This window comes from Macaca thibetana, chromosome 14, assembly GCF_024542745.1.
Source record: "Macaca thibetana thibetana isolate TM-01 chromosome 14, ASM2454274v1, whole genome shotgun sequence".
NCBI lineage: Eukaryota > Metazoa > Chordata > Mammalia > Primates > Cercopithecidae > Macaca > Macaca thibetana.
In genome coordinates, this window is record NC_065591.1 from 96,880,176 (window position 1) to 96,906,687 (window position 26,512).

General features: G+C 35.9%; 1 protein-coding gene across 4 annotated transcripts in view; it reads right to left on the reverse strand.

Annotated features, from left to right (window-relative positions):
- Positions 1–550: 550 nt before the first annotated feature.
- LOC126936245 (caspase-5-like) overlaps positions 551–26,512 on the reverse strand; it is a 43,385-nt gene continuing 17,423 nt past the window's right edge. The window contains exons 3-11 of one of the 4 annotated variants that reach the window (XM_050758811.1): positions 23,410–23,667; positions 21,694–21,945; positions 14,716–14,825; positions 13,448–13,621; positions 11,672–11,906; positions 10,277–10,420; positions 8,768–8,877; positions 7,127–7,229; positions 551–5,736 (exon numbers count right to left, since the gene is read on the reverse strand). In XM_050758811.1, coding sequence (XP_050614768.1) covers positions 7,131–7,229; positions 8,768–8,877; positions 10,277–10,420; positions 11,672–11,906; positions 13,448–13,621; positions 14,716–14,825; positions 21,694–21,945; positions 23,410–23,667 — 1,382 coding nt within the window. In that variant the 3' untranslated portion in view covers positions 551–5,736; positions 7,127–7,130. The remainder of the gene's footprint in view (positions 5,737–7,126; positions 7,230–8,767; positions 8,878–10,276; positions 10,421–11,671; positions 11,907–13,447; positions 13,622–14,715; positions 14,826–21,693; positions 21,946–23,409; positions 23,668–26,512) is intronic. The other 3 variants (XM_050758812.1, XM_050758810.1, XR_007719407.1) reach the window with 3 other exon arrangements.

Genomic DNA, 26,512 nt, shown 5'->3' on the forward strand with positions numbered 1-26,512 from the left:
GCAGATTATATTTTCTTCTTATTTGGAAATCCTAAAGACTCAACCAGAAAACTATTGGAACAGATAAACAAATTTGGTAAAGTTTCAGTATATAAAATCAATATACGAAATCTGTAACATTTCTACATGCAAACACTAAACGATTTGAAAAAGAAATTTAAACAGTAAGCCCATTTATAGCAGCCATAAATAAATGCCTAGGATTTACCCTCACCAAACAAGGGAAAAATCTCTACAATGAAAACTATAATACATTGATGAAAGAAATTGAAGAGGATACAAAATATAAAATGATATTCCATGCTCATGAATGGAAAGAGCTAATATTGTCAAAATATCCATACTACCCAAAGCAACCTACAGACTGAATGCCATCTTTGTCCAAATGCCATCACTGTCCAATAAAAAGAATGCCCAACAACATTCTTTACAGAAATAGAAAAAATAACTCTAAGATTTGTATTGAACTACAAAAGACCCAGAATAGCCAAAGCTATCCTGAGCAAATGGAACAAAACCAGAGGAATCACATTATATAATTTCAAATTATACTACAGAACTATAGTAATTAAAACAGCATGGTACTGGCATAAAAACAGATGCATAGACCAATGGAACAAAATAGAGAACACAGAAACAAATTTACACACCTACAGTGAACTCATTTTTGACAAAGGTGTCAAGACCCTGGGGAAAAGATAGCCCTTTCAATAAACGGCACTGGGAAAACAGGATATCCATTTGCAGAAAAATGAAACTACACCCTTATCTCTTGCCACATCCAAAAACAAAATCAAAACAGAAGAAAGATTTAAATCTAAGACCCCAAATTATGAAACTACTAAAATAAAATATTAGGGAAACTATTAGGACATTGGTGTGGGCAAAAATTTTTTGAGTAATACCCCACAAGCACAAGCAACAAAAACAAAAATAGACAAATAGAATCACATCATGTTAAAAAGCATATGTGGAATAAAGAAAATAATCAAAGGGAAAGACAACCAACAGAATGGGAGAAAATATTTGCAAACTCTCCAAATTAAAAGGGATTCACAACCAAAATTTATAAGGAGCTGAAACAACTCTATAGGAAAAAAATCTGTTGATCTAATTTTAAAATGTGTAAAATATTTGGATAGATATTTCTCAAAAGAAAACATAAAAATAACAAACAAGCTTATGAAAAGATGTTCAGCACCATTGATCATTAGAGAAATGCAATCAAAACTCCAATGAGACATCATCTCACCCCAGTTAAAATAACTTTTATCCAAATGATAGGCAATAACCAGGGCTGGTGAAGATGCGGAGAAAAGGAAACTTTCATATACTGTTGATAATATAAATTAGTACAACCACTATGAAGAATAGTTTGGAGCCTCCTCAAAAAAATTAAAGATAAAGCTACCATATAATCCAGCAATTCCACTTTGGGGTATGTAGCCAAAAGAAAGAAAATCAGCATATTGAGACATCCACACTCCCATATTTTTTGCAGCACTGTTTACATCAGCTAAGATTTGGAATCAATGTAAGTGTCCATCAACAAATGCATGGATAAATAAAATGTGGTACATATACACAATGCAGTACTATTCAGCCATAAGAAAGACTGAGATTCTGTCATTTGCAACAACACGGGTGGAATGGGAAGTCATTACATTAAGTAAAATAAGCCAGCCACAGAAAGACAAACCTCGCATGTTTTCATGTATTTGTGGAATCTAAAAATAAAAACAATTTAACTTATGAGTATAGAGAGTATAAAGTTGATTACCAGAAGCTGGAAAGGTAGTGGAGGGTTGTAGGAGGTAGGAATGGTTAATAGGTACAAAAAGTGAGAATGACTGAATGAATAAGACCTAGTAATTGAGAGTACAGCAAGTGACTACAGTCAAAATAATTTAATTGCACATTAAAAAATAACTAAAAGGGGATAATTTGATTGTAACACAAAGAATACATGCTTGCGGGTATAAATATCCTACTTTTTCATGATGTAATTAGTGTGCACTGCATGCCTGTATCAATATATCTCATGTATCTCATAAATGCATTCATTATTTGTAATAACACAAAAATTAAAAGTTAAAAAGCATCTCATACTTTTCTCTGTTGTTATACATATTCTCCAACTAAAAGTGATGGTGGGGTGGGATTATGGATCAAAAGATTACAAGGCAAAAGATTACAGGGATCATGTCTTTAAAACTTTCAAAATACGTGTAAATACTTGCTAATGTGAGTATATGTCAACACTATTTACTTCTCTTTCACTGAAAGGGAAACAAGGAATGCGGTGGATCCTTCTTCTGAGTAAAGGAAAATAGTTTCACTAAATTTTTGTCTTTATTTCAGAAAATGCCTGCCCTTCAAAGCAGATAAGAGAGTTTTTATATATGTATATATTTTTAAGTCAAATGTTCCCCTTTTGAGTCAAATTATTATTTTCTCTTTGGGTGACATTATTGATTATTATTCTCTCCAATGGAAGATAGCTACACAAATGAATGAAGGGAAAGAGAAGTCTCTTGGAAATGAAAGACTAACAGAAAAAAGTACGAATATTATTTGAATCCAATTCATTTTTACTTTGATTCCTAGTTATGAATTCTAATTCTATCCAACCTTAGTTTTAGGAATCTTGGCAAAGAACTGTAACACGGGCAATTTTGACTTCTTGTATGCCATTCAACCTGCTGTTCATTCTGCAAGCCATCTTTCTTAATTATAAATCTGACTATATATAATGCCCCTGTTTAATAATATTCTAAAATAATTTACACTGTCCCCAGGACAAATAATTACTCCTATATGTTTCATCAGTTCATCTAATCTTTTCAAACCATAATTTAACTTTTACATTGCAACCTTACAATTTTTTTTCCCAAATTTGTCTTATCATTTTGCACTCTCAATTGAGAAAAATCTCAATGATTTTTCCTCCCCCTCATAAAATTTTCTTTTGGATATAACAAATCTATCACAATGAAAGCATGCACACTTACACGCAAACGTAAGTCTCTGTGTTCTGCTTTCCTGTCAATTTTTAACACCGTTAATAATTCAAATTAAACTCTTATTTTTCATTGTACCACCACTAGCCTCTAAATTGCTGGGAGTTCTCACTCCACTGATGCCTGCACAACCCTGGAAGTATAAATTTGGAAGGTGAGGGGACAGAGTCTGACTTAAGGCTGCCAGTGATACTCCGTTCACTATTTCAAAAAGTCACATAAGTGATCTCTTTTCTTCTCTCTCCAGTTCTGCTCATTTGTCTATTGGGGTATTGTTTATCTATCACACTCACTTGGGTATTTTTGTTCATTAAATATACAAAAGACTGATACTTAAATCATTTTCGGATAATAAATATAGGTTTGCCACTAAAATTAAACAACAGAAAAGTTTGTAAAGTGGAAAAGGATTATCCACACTCTTTAATTTGACACAAGGTAACCACAGTTATATGTTTAGCTTGCATCTTTCTGAATTTTTTCTATGCTTTTGTAAAACACTTAATACATTACTGATTTTATTGATTTCCTTAATCATTGGCTTCCTAGTATCCTTGCCCTTTGCTTCAACCCTGAACTAGTCTTATGATTTGGTTTTGGCCAACATAATGCAGTAGAAAGATCTGGTGCAATTCCCAGCTCAGGCTTTACAAAGCCTGGTGCTCTTCTTCCTCGTGGACACCTGAACCTAAATTAGGATGAGCCTGAGCTACATTGCTAGCTGATAAGACACATCATATGGAAAAGAGGCTAATTGCCCCAGCCAAGGTCATTCTAGACCACCTTCCAGCCATGCGCTTTCCAAACATATGAGAGATCCTAGCCTTTCAGTAGAAAGAGGCCTACCCCATGCACAGGTGATCTCAGACAGATGGATAATCTCAGCAGAGTCAAGAACTACTTAGCTAACTGGTAACCTTGTGAACAATAGTAAATGCTTATTGCATTAAACTACTGAAGTTTTGGGTGTTTTGATACCCAGAAATAAATAACTGGCAGACACATATTTACCTATACCTTTTTCCTTATAGCACCAGTATCATATTATTATATTATCAACAATTTGCTCCATTTGTTTAATTTTTGCTTCACAACATATGACAAACCCTTTAAAAATCCAACACATTAAAATTCAATACTATCTGATTTTTGGACATCTATAAATTATTAAAAGTGTCAATTCAATATAATTTTAAATGTTTTGTCAAAGTAATACATTCATGAGACAGTCCGTAGTACAGAAAATAATATAATAAAAATCATATTTCCCAGTACAACTCGTCCCACCTTCAGTCCCACATACTAGATGTAATTTCCTTCAATAGTTTTTGTTTTGTTTTGTTTGGCAGTAACATTTGGAATTTTCAATAATGACTCTTACAGCTCTGTGTTTCCTGATATATAGAACATAAACAATGCCATTGACTACCTCATATGAAAAATGAGATGCAGTTCACTTACATTGCCACATATTTAGTCTATTCTACCTAATATTTGATGATGTCATGATGTTCAAATCTTTTATTAATTGTGAAACAATTAATAATATATTTAACCATAATTTCTTCTTTCATCAATGTTGCTCAGTAGCTAAAATTTTCTCTATGTAAGTTGATTAATGTTGCTCTCATACCTTCTCGCTTTCAATTTTATCATTATATTTTCGCAATTTTTATCATAGTAAAATGTCATAACAAAATTACAAGCTTAACAGTTTTAAGCGTACAGCCAAATAGTATTAAATACATTCATAATTTTGCACAACAATCACCCATCTACCTCCAGAATTCTTTCTATCTTGTAAATCTGAAACTTTATAACCATTAAATGACTCTTCATTTTCTCCTGCCCTAGCACCTGGCAATCACCATTCTACTTTCTGTCTCTGTGAATCTGATCATCTAGGTGCCTCATATAAGTGTGATCATATTGTATTTTTGTGTGTGTGAATGGCTTATTTTACCTAGCATAATGTCCTCAAAGTTCCTCTATATTTTAGCATATGTCAGAACTTCCCTCTTTTCTATGCTAAATTACATTTTAGTATATCTATATATGATATTTTACTTATCAATTTTTCAGTCCATGGATACTTTTGTTGCTTCCAGATTTTAGATAACATGAGCAACATTGCCATGAACATGGGTGTATAAATATATATTTGAGACCCTGCTTTCAATTATTTTTGGTATGTACCCAAAGGTGGAGTTTGAATCCTATGATAATTCTAGCTTTACTTTTGTGAGGAATTTCCATACTGTTTTCCACAGTGGTGCCATTTGGCATTCTCACCAACAGAGCACAGGGTTCCAATTATCTACATCCCTGCAAACACCTGTTATTTTCTGTTTGTTTGTATGTTTTGATGGGAGTCTTCTAATGGGTATGAGGTGGTATCTTTCTTATACTTTTAGACACCATCTTCTTTCATCCTATTGTTGGCGGTAAGTCACAGCCAGTAGTCTTCATCAGCCAAGTATAGATGTTACATCAGCCATGAAACTCGAAAATCCAGTTAGCTCCTTCCATTTCATTTCCACTTGTCCACCATTTTCATGGAAATTATATTGTCTATGAGAGAATCTAAAAATATACAGTTCATACAATCTAAAAAGATACCATCTTTTATCAAAACACCAAATGTTGAATATGCAAGCTATACAGGTAAAGGTGCTCTTTGGTGTTGACAGAGGAGGGCTGGGCTGCCTGTGGTTTCCTGCAGAAGAGAGAAAGGACAGAAGGTCAAGATGGTTATCCTTCACTGCCTTCATCCCATCCCTCACTATGATTCTTCTTCCATCTTCTGCCATATGCTTTTGTCATTTCCCTTGACTTCCATCTGTGACCTCTGTGACTTGTTTAGCAAAAAGTACTTAGGAGTATCTTTGTAAAACCTGAATTAAATTAGTCGCTTCTCTTTTCCGAAGCACTGGAAGGTTTTCCTATCTACTCAGATAATATTTTTTTAAATATTTACCATGTGACGTTCAAGCACAATGTGATGAGGCTCCTCACTGTTTCTCTTAATTTGTCTCTGTCATTTCCCTCACTTGCATTCTCTTTTGGTCACACTGTCTCATTGTAGTTCTTTTTAAACATGTTTAGCATTTATCTGCCTCAGGGCATTTGCCCTTGTATTCTGTGCTGGAACACCTCTCCTGCATAAGAACCTCATGGTTCACTCTCCAACTCTGTCCATTCTCTATTCTAATTTCATTATTTCAAGGAAGGTTTCCTGAATAAAATACCTACAGTTAAGCATGTATTTTCTACTGTCCAATAACTGTGGCTGAATGTCAGTAATGAGAGAGCCAAGTAAAAAGCACTCCCTGGCAGAACCTCCCACCAGCCTGTGCACTGGGAAGAATGTGCACTGGAGTGGAGCCTTGGGAAGTTCATGCCATTTGCAGCAGGGAGAAGCCTGGCCCCTCCTCTTCCTGGGTGGTACCTGGTATTCAAACTGCAAGGCAGAAAGGCACTAGCAGGATTCTGGCTCTGTGAAGGGTCCGTTTCCCATTTTTTTTCCTTTTCACACAATAAACCCTGCCCTCTTCACCTTTCAGATTGTCTATGAGTCTAATTTCTCATGGTCATGTGACAAGGACCCCATCTTTAGCTGAACTAAGGAGAAAGTCAACAACAGTAATGTGATACATGCACTCAGAGGACCAAAGCCTTGCTTTCCCCATAGTTACCTCCTGTGTTTACTCTGTTTTGTTCAAGGTCTGATGCAATGTTGGCAACTAAGTGTGGCAGATGGGAGAGAAACAGAGAGAGAGACAAAGAGAGGGAGTGTATGAGAGATCGATGAATATAATTAATAATGGTAACGTTTATACATTACTATTTTAATAATTACTAACCTAGGACTTTCATTGTGTATTACATTTTGCTGCAATTTTCCTTACCTCCTTGATTGATTATATAGTTGGGGAAAATAAATGCATATAAGTAGAATAAAAAAGAGCACATAAATTCTCACCAGACTGCGTCAATAAAGAACTCTAATTTGACCATACAAGTGGTCAGCTGTCATTGGTCATTGAACTTCACCACTAATATAGCTCTTTCATTTATTTCACCCTCCAACAACTCTCAATACTTACATTTTCAATTGCCAGGAAAGAGGTAGAAATCTCTTGTCAAGGATACTCGTTCTATGGTGGGCATCTGGGCTTTAGCCATTGGAATTTCAAATGATTTCTGTACCTAAAAGAAAAAACAGTAGATGAGATATAAGAGATTTTGGATTCTCAGAAAGCACTTTGCACCATGAACCAGGAAATACCTGGAATGAAGACAGCTTCCAGGGTTGATAGGACCAAGCCCATGGATATTCCAACTCCTTAACGCTGCTACCCTACCTCTTAGAATTGACACCCCATGTCAGACTGTACACTTTACATCAAAATAAACACTGCATGCCAAGTCAAGGCTTTTCAACCTCCATTTTCTCTATTTTCCATTTTTTACCTACAGATGTGGAAATCAATTAAATATCCCTTGAGATATGCTCATGAGAACTGGATATGGAAGACAGTACTTTCAACCCTCACCAAGGCTGATTCTTCAATTTAAGTAGAATTAAATCCCAGAATCTTGCTTTAAGGCCTGAACACTGAACAACTTTCATGCCGACACCACCAAGCTGACCCCTGAAATCTTATGCAAGGACTGATCAGTGAGATCCTGCTTACCGTAAATCCAGTATTTCTAGTCTTTTTCCAGGAATACCCTCAAAAGTACAATGTCTCATTCCTAATCATCCAAAAGGACTTAACGTCCCAGTTCTCTATTCACAGAAACCCTGTCTCAATTTATGGTACAATCTTCTTTAAACGCCAGTGGTATATATTCTTCTTCCCACAAGAGTTTTACTGTTTTCTACAATTTTTAATTTAGAAACAACCACACTTTCCTGTGTTAATACCAATCCTATTTTCCCTTAAAAAGAGAAGGAACATTTATCTATTCATTTATGCATCTGTTTATTCAATATATATTAATTGAATGTCTGCTATATGTCAGGCATATTGAGGTGCTGAGCAAATCCCCGCCTTCTTGAAGTTTGCATGTTAGTGAGTAAATACAGGTAAAAAACAGACACATAAATAAACTATTAATATATGCTTAGTGGGAGGAGATAAGAACTGTGGAGAAAATAAAATAGGAAGGACGGGGAATAAGGAAGGTCCCAAGTTGGGCAAAGAATAGTAAACCTTCCCTTCTGCCCTTTTCCATGGAAAGAGTGATTTCTTTTTTATTCCCTCTTACATGCCTTTATGAATTCTACCACAATGTGTAATTACACATTTTTTTGTCAGCCCATATTTCCAGTATCCATATCTCTCACAAAAGTGTGAGTCCTAGGTAGTCTTAAGCCATGCAAACCTCATTTACCCCTTTGTTATCAGGATGAAGTCCATCACCTCCATCCAGTTTTTATTCATTTAGTAAATTAATCAAAATTATTTCAAAATGTTTTCTATTCTCTGAATTTTAATAACTTACAACCCAAAACATGAAGCTTATAGCTGATATTATTTTGTTTTACTTTGCTCTTCTTCTGGGATATATTGACAATTTCTTTCTCTAAACCAGATTTTAAACACCTGAATGACAGAAATCAGGTGCCGTTCTACTTTTGCTTGCCTGAAGAAGTGTGTCATTTTCATTCGATTAGGGAATAATGATAAATTCTTTCTGAGCAAATAAATAAATGACTAGAAAAGGAAACGGAAGCTTACCTTCTGAAATATTTTCATTAGGTGGTAGCACCAAGAATATTTCTGGAAGCATGTGATAAGTTCCATGATGAAGATGGAGCCCTTTGTGCGGTCTCTCCAGGACATGTTATCTATGATGATACAGACTGATATACCTTGGGCTGCGACTTTCACTATGTTTTTGTTTATATTTTTGTTTTTGCATAGCTTGGGAATTTACTTGATAGATTTATGGAAATCCCTTATAACCTAACATTTACTTAGGTTTCACACAGAGGAAACAGAAAAGCTGGCAAAGGTTGAACAAAAAAGACAGCTTGTAAACATTACAAGAGATTGCATAGTGATTGTATTTTCATTCTTGGAACTGACTTTCTATTATGGACCTCATGTTCATTCACTTTGCTTAGAAAAGGGGTCTTGAGAAATAACTGGAATTGTTCCACTTTACAAAGTAAAGAACAGAAGCCCAGAAGGATGAATAAAGGTTCAGTGAGGAAGCAACAAAAAATTGCTTTCTGGTTCCAGGATTGTTTACAGATTGCACCATGATGTCTTTTACCATACAATAAACAAAATAGATGAACACATCCAAAGTTTCAGTTATAGAAGATTAAAATATCATAGAAAAATACTGTATAATATGGTGCCAATAGTAAATAATCCTGTCTTATACACTTAAAAATTTGTAAAGAGAGTAGATCTTATATAAATTATCTTTATCACACCCTTGCAGAATGATGAAAATAATAAATAGAGAGCTGGAGGAATCTTTTGGAGGAGACAGAGATATTTACAGCATAGATTTGGGTGATGATTTGAGGGGTGTGTACTAATCTCCAAACTTATTAAGTTGCATGTATTAAATATGTACAGTTTTTGTATGTCAGTTATGCCTCCATAAAGTGGTTTAAAAATAAGACTTAAAAATTTACAACTTGGAAAGAGTAAAATGTAAAGACCTTTAGGATGATTACCTAGAGGTGAAATGCAAACCACTGTTTCCTGTAATTAGACCTAATTAGCCCCACCCTAACATTTCCTACTTTTTTTTAAAGGGCATTCACATTTTTATCTGGACACTCAATAACATTGCTCTTTGTAGGATCAAGTGGAATGTATGTGGAAGAGGGCTTGAAGTTGCTCATTTAGAAAGACAGCCAGTACTGGGATCCATAAAACTTATATTCAAAATGTTAAATGGATTTGATAGAAAAACAGAATCCATCATTTATGTTTACATGGTGTGTGATGAATGCGGTTACTTGTATTGTATTGCTTTACAATATTTGGCATACCTTTGACTGTAAAGTGTAACACTTATAAAAAAAACCACAATTTCTTAAAATGTGTGTGTGGGAGGGGGAAGGAATCTGTTCTCACAGCACACATAAGATCATGCAAAATATATAGAGAGCACACACCATTCTCTCAACTCATTGTTGCCTAGGGCCTATGTTGATTTCATAGGGTCATTCAAAGGTGTCCTCAGCACCCCCACATTTTTTACTGTTGCTAAAAGACACATACGTGGTGTTGAAGAACAGAAAGCAATGAAGTCCTTCTCCACGTGGACTCTGCAAACAGAATCTTCCTCCAGGTTCTCAGGTGACTGTGAAGAGATGACTGCCAAGGATGCTGGAGAGTCTCTGACCCAGTGTTCCCCACGTCCTTCTGTAGAGACATCAAAGATACATCAACTTTCTTTTCTTTTTTTCTGTCTTTTAGGTTACGTTAAGTTCCAGAATAGAAATGCAGAATGTGTAGGTTTGTTACATAGTTATATGTGTACCATTGTGGTTTGCTGCACCTATCAACCTATCATATAGGTTTTAAGCCACGTGCATTAAGTATTTGCCTTAAGGCTCTCCTACCCCTTCCCCCCGACCTCCCGACAGGCCCCGGTGTGTGATGTTCCCTTCCTTGTATCCATGTATTCTCACTGTTCAGCCCTCACTTATAAGTGAGAACATGCAGTGTTTGGTTTTCTGTTCCTGCATTAATTTGCTGAGGATGATGGCTTCCAGCTTCATTCATGTTCCTGCAAAGGACATGATCTCATTCCTTTTTATGACTACACTGCATTCCATGGGATATATGTACCACATTTTCTATATCCAGTCTATCATTGATGGGCATTTGGGTTGGTTCAAGAGGCATCAACTTTTTATACACTGCTGTGCCTCCCTTACCATGGCTATCACAGTTGCCCACCTTGTTATTTTTCAGTGTTCTTTCTAACTAATTTAATACATATATATAGACCCACACACATGCAAACACACACACACACACACACACACTTTGCTTCGTCTCTAGTGTCATTCAACAATGTGTCAATTAACAGTGAATTTATCATGTCATTACCAGTTTTCAGTTAAGTTATTTCTGCTTTCTTAAAAAACAAACAAAACATACATCCCAATAGTCATGAGGCAATTGGAAGTCAGGAATAAAAAGAGAGAGAGAGAAGATTGACTTAAACCCCTTAAGTTTCCTTAACTCCCTACTCGTTTTCCTTTCAACAACTATAAATAAATAGGGTGCGTGTCTCACATGATAACTTCAGTTTCAAGTGCAAATTCTTCAGAAACCACGTAATGTCAAAATGTCTGTAAAACATTTACAAATCAAGCTATCATGAAAATGATTCCATTCCAAAGTTTCAGTATTTCTGTTTAACTTTGATTTAGGGATTCTGGTGATCTCCCTCACCGCTTACTGTGGATAAAATTGTACAGAAATTTCTCCGCTGATGAGACAATTTCTCATTATACCAGACCCTTAGGTAGAGTTTCTTTAGAATTCATTGTACTTTATTTGCACTAGATGGGGTCTAAGACTGTTGCCCCTAAATATAAACTAAACATGAAAATCCTCTGCATACACCGTCATAACTGTTACATGTTCAGTCCCAGCACTCACTGCCTCTGCAGGCCTGGACAATGATGACCTTGGGTTTGTCCTTTAGATTGAGGCAGTTTCGGTTGTTGAATATCTGGAAGACGGTGTCATAAAGCAGCACATCTGGGTTTTTCTCATCATGTGCAGTTCCGCAGATTCCCTCCAGGATGCCATGAGACATGAGCACTATGAACGTGCTATCGGAGGACTTGTGCTCTGGTCGCCTAGCAAAAGCCCTCAGTTCTGACTCCATTTCCTGTAAAAGAGCAATGTCTAACTTCAGTCAGAGAAGCATCACAATTAATAGGATGTCCTAGATTTACCATGAGTGAAACAAGTAAAATATGTGACATCTGTGTCACGGTGCTTCACATAGTGCTTACTCAGTCATGACAGCTGTTTTATGTTTTTTGTTTTTTTGTTTATTTTTTCCTTCATAGCGGAGCTGTGGGTTCCTACTTTTTCTCCCTGCTGACGCACCATGCACTGTCTTCTTAATATACTGTATATTTTTATATGTTACTTATATTACTTTTTTTAAATCTCAATCTTGTCTCTCTTAACAAGAGTCATGTGTTATAAATGCATCACAGCACCATCCTTGTAAAATCCAATGTACGTTGCTTAGAATAAAATCAATCTTCTTGCCTGACCATTCTCACCCTTACATTATGTCTGTTCTGCTTCAATCTCTAGTCATACTGGTCTTCTCTTGTGCCTCAAGTGTGCCGGTTTCATTTTCAGCTCAGCTCTTTCACAGGTAGCTCCCCCTACTTGGAAGGCACTGCATTCACATCTTCCCAGAGCCATCTCATTCCTTTTGGTAGTTCAGTCCAACTCCTGTGTTCTCTCCCGACAGGGGCTTTTCTGGACCAACCTAAAAACGTCACACTCCATCCAACATTCCCTCTCATGTTTCCTTTTTGTTTTCTTTTTGCTTATTTTGGATTCTCTTCTTATTCTTATACAGACACATATACACACTCATTCTCTGAAATTGGTCTGGTTTTGCTTATATTGTGAGATTTTACCTCCACTCTAACCTAGATCCTTGTAAATTTGAAGCTTCTTGTATCATTTACAGACTTATCCACAGCATCAGGAAAAGCTCTTGGCCCCAAAGTTTGGATTTAATATTTGTTTTAAGAGTGCACTCCTGTGCCAGGTGCAGTGACTCACGCCTGTAATCCCAACACTTTGGGAGGCTGAGGCGGGCAGATCACGAGGTCAGGAGATCAAGACCATCCTGGCTAACACGGTGAAACCCCATCTCTGTTAAAAATACAGAAAATTAGCTGGGCGTGGTGGCACGCGCCTGTAGTCCCAGCTACTCGGGAGGCTGAGGCAGGAGAATTGCTTGAACCTGGAAGGTGGATGTTGCAGTGAGCCGAGATCATGCTGCTGCACTCCAGTCTGGGTGACAGAGTGAGACTCCGTCTCAAAAAAAAAAAAAAAAAGTGCACTCATGCCAAAAACACATTACTCTGTGATTTTCTGTGAAATCTTGGGGCTACATCCCAATCACCTGATCTTACTGGAACTCAATAATAATTGTGAAAATACATGCCAATCATATTTTGTCTAGTTTTATGGAGTTGAGGGTATTTGAGGCTCAGAAGAGACACAGATTTATGTATTCAATAGTTTCTTTTGCTAGTGCATGTGTGCGTGTATGCGTGCGCACACACACACATGAACCCAGAGGTTGTTAAACCTTGTTGAACTTCTATAAAGCTAACTAATTAGAAGAATATATGTTGCCCATGGGTGAGTGTGAGATGGCTTAGGGGTTCTTACCCTGGCTGTGAGTTTCGTTTTGTCAACCACATTGTAGCCCAGGCCCTGAAGCAGCCCTTTCATCCCCAGGATGTCAAACTCAGCCCCAGTCCTTGGTGGCAGATGATCAAACTTTGTATTGCATATGATGAGAGCTAGGCGTTTGCGGTCCTCTCTCTTTTTTATTGGATAGATCTGCAGGAGATGGAGATGAAGCGACTTTGATTACCTGAGTCTCTTTTCAACCTCCATATGCCTCATTATTTTGCTTTTTTCATGCAGCTGCCCCCTTCTCTAAACTCTATCAGAAGACACTGCCCTCCCCTCTCTCTCAAGAGCCCAGACCAAGAACCAGGACATATCTGGAAATATTATTTAACTTTCCTCTCTCTAGAGCCCAGAGCAAGAACTGGGACATATCTGGAATGATCACTCAAGAATCTTGAGGAAACTGAATAATTCCTACCCCCTTCCTTCTTTTTCTTCTCCACCTACTCAAACATTTCTTATATTCAGGTTCAAATCAAATTTCATATAAACCAAGAGATGTTGTCATTGGCTCCAGTAAAAATAAATATAGCAAATATTCTTTGCCTTTGGTACTATTTTAAAAACATAAACTTACAATGATTTTCAAGATTTAATTATACTTTTCAAATATATTTTATGTCTAGGCTTTTCAACTAGAGTACAAACAATTACTACTCAGCCATGTTATCTTAAAAACATGTTTATTTTGTGACTATATCTGAAATGGTAGTAAATCCCAAATAGATACAAAAATCAATAAATGATAAAAATGAGGAAGCTACATTTTATCATGGGTTGAAAGAGCATTGGTATCTGTTTGAAGCCATATGAATCCTTGCCTACTGAAAGCATCTATCGTAAAGGTTACCACTGTCACCACCCCCTCATCATTTACTGCTTTATGTATTTCTGCATTTATGGCTGGTACTGTGGCTCCAGCCTGTAATCCCAGCGCTTTGGGAGGCCAAGGCTCATGAAGACAGGATTTGGAGAACAGACTGGGTGACATAGTGAGACTATGTCTCTACAAAAAAAAAAAAATCAGCCTGGCATGGTAGTGTGCATCTGTAGTCCTAATTACTTGGGAGGCTGAGGCTAGAGAATCTCTTGAGCCAATGTGTTCCAGACAGCAGTCAGCTATGATCACACCACGGCACTCCAGGCTTGGCAACAGAGCAAGACCCCATTTTTAAAAATGTGCATTTAGTGAAAGCAATTGTTTCTCTCTTTTTCCCCATTTCATGCAGAGAGCACGGAACCTCATCATGGTTTTCTTTACACCGTCTCAGGAATTCTTCATGAGGACAAAGTATGAGAGTATTTGTAGATTCTGCTGACTCAGGTGGTCCCGCCTCAATTTGCAGAAGAGCTGTGGGATATCACAAAATATAAATTAAGATCTAAAATTGACACCCTAACATCACAATTAGAAGAACTAGAGATGCAAGAGCAAACACATTCAAGAGCTGGCAGAAGGCAAGAAATGACAAAGATCAGAACAGAACTGAAGGAGGTAGAGACACAAAAATACCCTTCAAAAAATCAATGAATCCAGGAACTGTTTTTTTGAAAAGATCAACAAAATTGATAGACTGATAGCAAGACTAATAAAGAAGAAAAGAGAGAAGAATCAAATAGATGCAATAAAAAATGATAAAGGGGATATCACCATCTATCCCACAGAAATACAAACTACCATCAGAGAATACTATAAACACCTCTATGCAAATAAACTAGAAAATCTAGAAGAAATGGATAAATTCCTGAACACATACACTCTCCCAAGACTAAACCAGGAAAAAGGTGAATCCCTGAATAGACCAATGACAGGCTCTGAAATTGAGGCAGTAATTAATAGCCTACCAACCAAAAAAAGTCCAGGACCAGACAGATGCATGGTCGAATTCTACCAGAGGTACAAGGAGGAGTTGGTACCATTCCTTCTGAAACTATTCCAATCAACAGAAAAAGAGGGAACCCTCCCTAACTCATTTTATGAGCCCAGCATCATCCTGATACCAAAGCCTGGCAGAGACACAACAAAAAAAAAAGAGAATTTTAGACCAATATCCCTGATGAACATTGATGCAAAAATCCTCAGTAAAATACTGGCAAACCAAATCCAGCAGCACATCAAAAAGCTTATCCACCATGATGAAGTGGGCTTCATCCCTGGGATGCAAGGCTGGTTCAACAAACACAAATTAATAAACATAATCCAGCATATAAACAGAACCAAAGACAAAAAACACATGATTATCTCGATAGATGCAGAAAAATCCTTTGACAAAATGCAATAGCCCTTCATACTAAAAACTCTCAATAAATTAGGTATTGATGGAACGTATCTCAAAATAATAAGAGCTATTTATGACAAACCCACAGCCAATATCATACTGAATGGGCAAAACCTGGAAGTATTCCCTTTAAAAACTGGCACAAGACAGGGATGCCCTCTCTCACCACTCCTATTCAACTTAGTGTTGGAAGTTCTGGCCAGGGCAATCAGGCAGGAGAAAGAAATAAAGGGTATTCAATTAGGAAATGAGGAACTCAAATTCTCCCTGTTTGCAGATGACACGAGTGTATATTTAGAAAACCCCATTGTCTCAGCCCAAAGTCTCCTTAAGCTTATAAGCAACTTCAGTAAAGTCTCAGGATACAAAATCAATCAGCAAAAATCACAAGCATTCTTATACACCAATAACAGACAGAGAGCCAAATCATGAGTGAACTCCCATTCACAATGGCTTCAAATAGAATAAAACACCTAGGAATCCAACTTACAAGGGATGTGAAGGATCTCTTCAAGGAAACTACAAACCACTGATCAACGAAATAAAAGAGAATACAAAAAAATGGAAGAACATTCCATGCTCATGGATAGGAAGAATCAATATCATGAAAATGGCCATACTGCCCAAGGTAATTTATAGATTCAGTGCCATCCCCATTAAGCTACCAATGACTTTCTTCACAGAATTGGAAAAAAACTACTTTCACGTTCATATGGAAACCAAAAAGGAGCCTGCATTGCCAAGACAATCCTAAGCCAAAAGAACAAAGCTGGAGGCATCACACTACCTGACTTCAAACTATACTACAAGTCTACAGTAACCAAAACAGCATGGTACTGGTACCAAAATAGAGATATAGACCAATGAAACAGAGCAGAGCCCTCAGAAATAATACCACACATCTACAACCATCTGATCTTTGACAACCGTGATAAAAACAAGAAATGGAGAAAGAATTCCCTATTTAATAAATGGTGCTGGGAAAATTGGCTAGCCACATGTAGAAAGCTGAAACTGGATCCCTTCCTTACTCCTTATAGAAAAATTAATTCAAATGGATTAGAGACTTAAATGTTAGACCTAAAACCATAAAAACCCTAGAAGAAAACCTAGGCAATACCATTCAGGACATAGGCATGCACAAGGACTTCATGTCTAAAACACCAAAAGCAATGGCAACAAAAGCCAAAATTGACAAATGGGATCCAATTAAACTAAAGAGCTTCTGCACAGCAAAAGAAACTACCATCAGAGTGAACAGGCCACCTACAGAATGGGAGAAAACTTTTGCAATCTACTTATCTGACAAAGGGTTAATATCCAGAACCTACAAAAAACTCAAACAAATTTACAAGAAAAAAACAACCCCATCAAAAAGTGGGCAAAGGATATGAACAGACACTTCTCAAAAGAAGACATTTATGCAGCCAACAGACACATGAAAAAATGCTCATCATCACTGGCCATCAGAAAAATGCAAATCAAAACCACAACGAGATACCATCTCACACCAGTTAGAATGGCCATCATTAAAAAGTCAGGAAACAACAGGTGCTGGAGAGGATGTGGAGAAATAGGAACACTTTTACACTGTTGGTGGGACTGTAAACTAGTTCAACCATTGTGAAAGACAGTGTGGCGATTCCTCAAGGATCTAGAACTAGAAATACCATTTGACCCTGCCTTCCCATTACTGGGTATATACCCAAAGGATTATAAATCATGCTATTATAAAGACACATGCATACATATGTTTATTGTGGCACTATTCACAATAGCAAAGACTTGTAACCAAGCCAAATGTTCATCAATGATAGACTGGATTAAAAAAACTGTGACACATATACACAATGGAATACTGTGCAGCCATAAAAAAGGATGAGTTCATGTCCTCTGTAGGGACATGGATGAAGCTGGAAACCTCATTCTCCGTAAGCTATCACAAGGACAAAAAGCCAAACACTGCATGTTCTCACTCATAGGTGAGAATTGAACAATGAAAACACTTGGACACAGGAAGGGGAACATCACACACTGGGGCCTGTCATGGGGTGGGGGGAGGGAGGAGGGATAACATTAGGAGATATGCCTAATGTAAAATACGAGTTAATAAGTGCAGCACCAACATGGCACATGTATACATATGTAACAAACCTGCACGTTATGCACATGTACCTTAGAACTTAAAGTATAATAATAATATATATATACATATATATATATATATATATATATATATAATGGCTTCTGCCCCTATGACCGAATTTATCACCTAAGAACTTTGAGAGAGAGAGAGAAATCTTAGGAAAAGACTTCTTTGTATGTAGGGGTTATAGCTGTACCTAATTTCCAGCTTAAGGAAATGTATTGTGGGAATTCCCTGACAGAGAAAGCGGATCTCCCCCAACCCCACCAAGAAAAAAAATGCAGTTATAGATTCTGATTATTCTGGAGAAAAACTCTTGATGATTTAGAGTTAAATTTGGCTTTTCTATATTCAGAAAAACAGTTTGATTTTTCCAGTGGTTTTACCCTAGGGTACTCATTTATTTATTTGGACTTTTTGCTGTGTCGGGGCAAGAGTGTGCTAATACTTGTCAGAGTGCTATCTATTTGAAATACAATGTTTGTTCCATGTGCAATATTAAATTCTCTAATATCACATTTACAAAGGTAAAAATAATTTTAATAATGTATTTATTTAAATAATATATTCAAAATATTATTATTTCAACATGTGTCACTAGCCACAAGTTAAGTACTTAATAGCTACATCTGTCTGGTGGCTACAAAACTGGATGGGACAACATCGTATTTTGGAGTGATAGTCCCCTCGTAGTTCACACTACATACAGATATATGCATACAGCAAACACTTAACAGAATATTGAATTCTGTACCATCCTGGTATTTTTTAAGCAACCTTTATGTTAATTACTAATTTTTCTAGAGGAAATAGGCTTCAGTTATCTTTCAACAAATTGTGAAATCACCTATTTATGAAGAAATGTTGTTTAGCGACCGATAGTACTGTGTCTAAGGTCAAAGGGACAAATATTTGTATGAGATTCTGACATAACTCTGAACATCTTGTCTCTAAACTGCTGGAGCAGCCAACACTGTCCAACTCATATTTTATAATGTGAGGAAATAATACATCTCTTTTGGATAAGTTTGCTTGTGAGTAATTTTGATCTATCCCCTTGTGAAATGTAATATTGATCTCTTTTAACCGATATTGTGCGAAAAACTGGGAGATTATTGAGCCCTCCTTCTGGAAAAGAAAAAGGAATTTACATATACAAACTAGCAGAAAAGTTTACTAAGCTCTAATAAGAAGATTTATTTTCATAAAAGGAATGGATGGGCATATTTTTATGTTTGGTTAAGTGATCCAACCAAGACATAGGAATCATGAGTAAAGTAATATTATTCTGTATAAAATTTGCATTGTTTTGTAGTATTTCATGTATTTTTTATATTTCTATCATTTGTTTCTGTTCATTTTTAATAATATTTTAAAGTAAATGTCTTGCTAAAGTGTATGATAAAAGCCTGAGTTCTGGGAATACAGTAAGTTATAAGTGTTTAAGGAAACCAAACCTTCTAAGCATCAGTTTTTTCATAGATTAAACAGTGACAGATGCTTTTTCTTCTCATTTCAGAAAATTCTGCCAATGTGAAGACATCCAGGGTCCTGGGATATTCCTGGTCTGAGGGTATGTTTTCCTGTTTAAAGGTCTGGAGAACTTCCAACTTAACAGTCATCTCCTAATGACTTTTATGTGTCTGTGTGTAGAACAGGTGTTTTCCAGTAAAATTAGAAATTAGAGAGAAATTCTATCTTATATCCAGTAGTAGAATTAGTATAAAAATACTATTTTATTACAAAATAATAAATATTATAGTACAATCTGCTTCCAAAGAGAGTTTCTATTAGCCTGGCAGGGCAACAAGAAGTAATGTGGAAATCAGGAGTTTAGATAAAAATTTCAATTTGAGTCTTATCTGTTATCTAATGAAACAGGAATCTCTCAGGAATCTGCTCAACAATCTCTTTACATTGACACAAGAAAGGGAGTGGTGGAGTGGTACAGGATCAGAAAAGCAATTTCCACATCACTTAGGGACTTACATGGTTCTCTCTCTGACTAAATCACATCATTGGTATATAGTGTGTGTATGTGTATATGTGTGTGTGTGTGTGTGTATATATATGTGTACATAAGTGTGTGTGTGTGTGTGTGTGTGTACATACAACAGTTTGTTAAATAACAAACGAATAGCTAGGATTCTTCTTATCCTGTGCTCCAGAATCCAATGCTCTGCTGGAAACCCTCAGAATTACAATCATATCCAAAGACCTGTCCAAGGCCTGTACCTCTTCTAATAGCCCAGCTCACCCAGCTTCCTGGTATGCTGGGCCAGTGTACTCAAAGTGTTCTGGGATTGATCTTTCTGGAGAATCCAAATGCAGACAGAGTGCAGGGAGCCACTGGACCCCTGCTGCAGGGATTTGCAGCTGCCTCCTTCCTGCCACAGCCTCTGCTGATCAGATAGGCTATTTCAGTTTATAGTTTAGTGCTCATCATATATGATATCTGGGATTGCTAAAATCATTTTGAAGCCCTTATTGCTACAAATATGATTCCTATTTGCTGCATTATCTCTGATTTTTTAAAACGATTATTTTCCCCCTGCCATTCCAGGTTTGAGGAAAAGGAAAATACTTGCAAAAGACCAGTTTAAATACTAATAAGAATGCATCCTTGCCTAAAATCTTGGACAACTATACTAGCATGTGGTTTCTGTTGAGGGGAAACTTTCCCCATAGAGAAGGGGAGTTTATTTTGTGTAGTGACGTTTGAACAATTTATGTTGCTTTGTGTTCATGATCATATATGATTATTGGTAAACTGTAGTAGTTCAGGGCTGAAGATTTCAGTTTAAAGTCTATGGTAAATTGAGTTCATCCCTGGGAAACATTAATCTGAGAATATTTAGGCTCTAATAATTCTGATAATTCAATCTGTGTCAAAGGTTTTGAACTGTTATAAAATTTAAACATTTTATAGTAGTTCCCTGATCATAATTTTGTAACTCACAGAAATGAGTAAGCATTGGAAAATTCTAATTTGTGGTGCCCAAATAATAATTAAGAAAGCACTCTTTATTGCATGCATACACTTCATTTGTTTATTCATCACACATTAATTAGGTATCTGCTATGTGCCAGGATCTCCATTAATTTCTCTTATTAATTGGTGAAGAAACCAGTTACATTCTGGTAGCAGAAACTTGGTGCATATTACTTCTTTTTACTGAAGCGGAAAAGGGTTAAAAGTGGAGCACGTTTATTCTGGAAAACAAAGCGTTTATTTTTAGCTGTATTCATTTTGTGATGCCAGTGAAACACTGGAGCAGAATTGTTGAATATGCCACTAGAGCTAAATGAGTCTGGAGCTCAGATGAGAGAGTTATGAGAGCTAATATCTTGGAAGTTGTTGGCATGTGGTGCCTGACATTACAATGTTTCTAGCTGTAGACAGTCTAGTGAGAAAGTACTGGAATTGTCCACATTTCACAGGTGGTAAGACTGATGACTAGGGAGAATGGAAGGTTAAGAAACTTGCCTGAAGCTGCATAGTTCACATGTGACAGAATCTAACTTTAGGTTTAAGTATCCCCTACTAAAAAATCTCCCCTATTAACTATTTCTGTGCACAGTCTACACACAAGGACACAGATATTTGGCTAATTGGAAATTTGTTCCCATCCCATAAAAGATAAGGTGGTCTCTAACAGGACGATGACATGTTTACTGAAAATGAGAGTTTAGAAATGAAAGTGTAGGAGGATCACAGATAACACTGCATGGGCCTTGGAGTTGAATATATTCTGGAAAATTTAACGTATTTATTGTGTTAGATGCAGCCTTACGTTTTACACTGGTGATCCTTTGGTCCATATTGAGAAGGGTTTGGGTAAACCTTTGATGAGCCACGCGATTCTTTCGCACAGAGTCTACCAAGATCAGGGCCTTGTCTTCAATTTTGATATTGTAATAATTTTCCTTTTCCTCTTCATTCAATGTCAGAACATCGTGTTTTGCCAAATGATTAAAAACACCATGAAGCATATCTTTGCCCAGGTATTCCAACACCTTAAGTATTTCTTTTTTGCGATTGTCTTCTGTCAGAAAGAGAAAGACTCCTTTAACTATGGGCACAGCTTAAAGAGTTCTGCCCTCACCTAAGACATAACTCTGTAATATGAAACTTTTCTGAAAATACATTCTATTTTACCATGTCCCCAACGAATAACACACCCTTATTTTTGCACCTGCAGAGTTCTCTCACCCATCAAATTCATACCAGACTGTGCTTAGCAATTCATTTCCTCTTAAATTTGTTTTTATAGCTTTTCTTCTCCCTTCTGTGGCACTGGGCGTAATGCTAACTTCCTGGTCACCTGCTGTTTTCATATTTCTCTTTCTCTTGTTCCCAGTTTATGATGATGATGATTTACCTGAAAGGCACACTCCCAGGACAGTCCATGCTCTTGTCTAGACTGTAAATACTACTAAACTATACAATCTGGCCTCTTTGTTGTAGTTAGTTTCCTTGGGGAAAACACCATACCTTTTAATTTGCATTTTTAGCACACATCCTATACCCACATCTTTGTGCTCATTAACATCTTTGTGCTCAAAACGCTTAAAAGTACTTAGCATGCTTGCTGAATACATGACTTAATGAACAAATGGATGACTGCATCTACAGTCCTAATTTTTTAGGATCTTTTCCTCAATCAAAATTTGAAATTGAAAATAATATGACAACCAATCTAGCATGGTGAATTTATGTGACATCAGGTTAATTACTACACCTTAGCTTAATTTGAAATTTTATTGGAAAATATAGATATCAGTGATAAATTGTTGTGCCTGTCCTTCTACCAATTACTGCCAGTCATTGGTAAAGCAACCAGTTGCATTCTGGTGGGAGAAATTTGATATATATTAGTTTCTTTTACTAAAATGGAAAGGGGTTAAAGTTGGAACAAATTTGTTTAGAAGAAAAAGTGTTTAATTCTTAGGTAAAAATTAGTTTAATAAAGCCAATGAAACACTGGAGCAGAATTGTTGAAAATGCATCTAGAGCTAAATGAGTCTGGAGCTCAGAGGAGAGTTCTGGATGACAGCTAACATCTTGGGAGTTGCTGGCATGTTGATGCCTACCAGCACAATGTTTCTAACCTTCCACAGTCTTTTGAGAAAGTACTGAAATTGTCCTCATTTCATAGGCAGTAAGACTGATGATTCGGGAGCAAGAGAAGTTAAGATACATGCAAGAAGTCACATAGATTATTAATGACAGAATCTAGGTTTAGGTTTGAGTATGTCTTACTACAAGCCTCTACTATTAATTATTTCCATGCACAGTCTGAACCCAAGGACTCAGCCTTCTAGCCAATTGGAAACTGGATCCCACCCCACAAAAGACAAGGTAGTCCCTGAAAGAAAAATTATAGGTTTAGTGAAAATGATAGTTTCATAAAGGTAGGATGGGGGATCACAGAAGTCACTGCATGGGTCTTAGAATTGAATCGATTCTAAAACATTGGAGATATCCGTTATAAAATATCCAGTCTTACTTTTTACACCGGTCGACTTTTGATTCGTAGTAGATAGGGTCTGCATAGATGTTTGTTCAGCCATGTTGTCCTTTGGCATGTGGTTTGTCACGAGGGGCCCGTCTTCTTTTCCTCTTTCTTTTTTTTTCTTTTGTTTTTTCTTTTCCTCTTTCTTCAATTTGAGAAATCTTTTTTTCACCGAGTTATCTAATGTACTCCGAAGGGCACGTTTGAACAGAGCTTCTAAATTCTTATGGAGGTTTTGTTTGCCGCTGTCTTCTGTCAGGAATATAAAGACTCCTTCAAATATGGGCATAGCTTAAAGAGTTTTGCCCTTGCTTTAGACAAAACTCTGTTATGTGAAACATCCTTGAAAATACTTTCTGTCTTACCATGTCTTCAACAAATACTCACTATTTCTATGTACCTGTAGCATTCTCTGACCCATCAAATTCCTACCAGGCTGTGTTTAACAATTCATTGCCATTTAAATTTGGTTTTTATAGCTTGTCTTTTTCCTTTCTGCAGCATTGGGCCTAAGGCTAATTTCCTGATCATCCACTGTATTCAGATTTCTCTTTCTCTTGCTCAAAGCTCATGATGATCTACCTGAAATGTGTGCATCCAGGACAGTCCATTCTCTTGTCTAGACTGCAAATTATTCCTACTAGACTGTAGGATCTTTTCTTTTCTCTGTATTTAGCTTCCTTGGTGAAATAACTATATCTTTGAATTTGCATTTTTTAACACACAAGCTATACCCAATAGTGCTAATTAAGAATTTTCTGCTCAAAATGCTTAAAAGTACTTAATCTGCTTGCTGAATACATAAGTAAGCATCCAACTTAATCATTCAGTGGGTAAATGCATCTGGATACCTAATTCTTTAGCGTCTTTTTTCAAACCAAAATTTAGAACTGAAAATATTTAACAAATATTATGGTAGATTAATATGACACTGAGTTATTGTATTACTCCTTGGCATAATTCAAATTTTTACCAGGAAATATCTATATTTATCTATATATATCTACATATATATACTTACATATATGATATATACATATATATCAAAGTAATAAATCATTTATTTCAATACAAGAGATATGATTTAAGCAGATTGTATGTGGAAAAGCCAGATATCTCCTCTCTTCTCAGTTAACTCTATGAAGATTGTTATCTAGTTCATCTAGATATAAGGATAGCTTTCACGCAAAATACATTTTCTAAAGAAAACATGTCAGGACATTGAACAAAATTTTGGCCCAGAAGTACCAGACTCATTTTCCAGGTTATCTTGAGTTCATATGTCAATAATGAACCAACCATTATTAGAAAGACACATGGAAGTTACAAAACAGGAGAAAAAATTACCTAATAGCATATAATAAATGTAACATCTCCTATGTATTTTTTGTGATTGAAAATGAATTCATATAAAGCAATGACAATCATCATTATCATTATATCATATGAGTAATTATCACGATTATTAATAGTGTCAGTAATTATTATTATAATGATTTAATAAATCAATAATTATCATTATTATTAGAATCAATAAATCAGTAATTATCATTATTAAAGTGATACAATAAATCAGTAATTATCATTATTATTATTATATCACATCAGTAATTATCATTATTATTTACAAATCTCTCTTCTAAGTATTTTACAAATAGTAGTATACTGGACCCTCACAATAAACCAGTAGAATATTTATTCTTTTATCAATTTTATAAATCATTTAAATAATAGGTTGCCCTAAATCACATGAATTAGGTTTCAAATCCTATTTTTACACCACATTCCATAGAGTTAACCATGACAGGCTTTCAGTAATAATAGTTAATACATGTTGAACCCCCCATGAGGTCAAGTGTTTTACTGAAATTTCACAAAAACTCCATGCAAAATGTATATTAAGCTCTTTTATATGGAAAAGGAAACATATACAGATAAGTTACTTAAGAAATTGAGTGTAATCTTGTGAAAAGAAAACAAAGTATATAGTAACTCCAGAGTAGGAACAGAAGTACAAGTGTTCAGAATCCAGAGCCCCAACTCTTAAGTCATCAAACTACATTACATGACAGTTGATGGAGAGCTTCTTAAGAGAACACAGATAAGATGCTTAAGGAATTCAGAAAAGATGAGAAAATTCCAGGAGGAGAGTTTACAGAGGCTTCTTAGAAGACAAAACAAAAACGTTGGTTTTAAATGCTAGGTAGGTGTCGGAACAGAGAATGTGAAGATTTGCAAAGAGTACACAGGTTAGTTTATGGAATGTCTACTCTATCTGAGTTCTGAAGTTCTGTTTAACTTATTTGCATGCTTAGTAAACTAATATAGTATTGACTGAATGAATATGTGGAGAAATATGATAAGCAATTAACCTAAAGAGGTTTTCAACACAATAAATGCCACATATGACAAACACACAGCTAACATCATACTCAGTGGTAAAAAGATAAAAGCTTTTCTTCAAAAATTAGAAAGAGGACAAACATACCCACTTTCACCACTTCTATTCTAGAAATCCTAACCAGAAGAATTAGACAACAGAAAGAATTTAAAGACATCAAAATAGGAGAGGAAGAAGTTAATGTGTCCTGTTTATGAATGACATGATCTTACATATATTAAGAAAACCCTAAATGCTCCATCAAAAATCTGTTAGAACTAATACACAAATGCAGTAAGGTTGAAGGATACAAAAACAACATGCAAAAATTAGTATCATTTTTATAACAACAACAAACTAAAAAATTGGATAATAAAAATCTCATTGATAATGGCTATTAAAAAATTTCAGGAAATAATAAGGAATAAATGTAACCAAAAAGTTAAAGATGTATATACTCATAACTATAAAACATTGACAGAAGAAACTGAATGAGATTCATAAAAATGGAAAAATACCCTGTGTTCATGAATTGGAAAATATTATTATGTCTATACTACCCAAGAAATCTATGAATTCAATACAATTCCTATTAAACCTCCAATGGCATTTTTTACAGAAATAGGAAAATCAACTTTAAAATTCATATGGAATTATGAAAAAATTCAAATAGCCAAAGCATTCTTGAGTAAAGAACAAAACTGGAGGCAGCACACA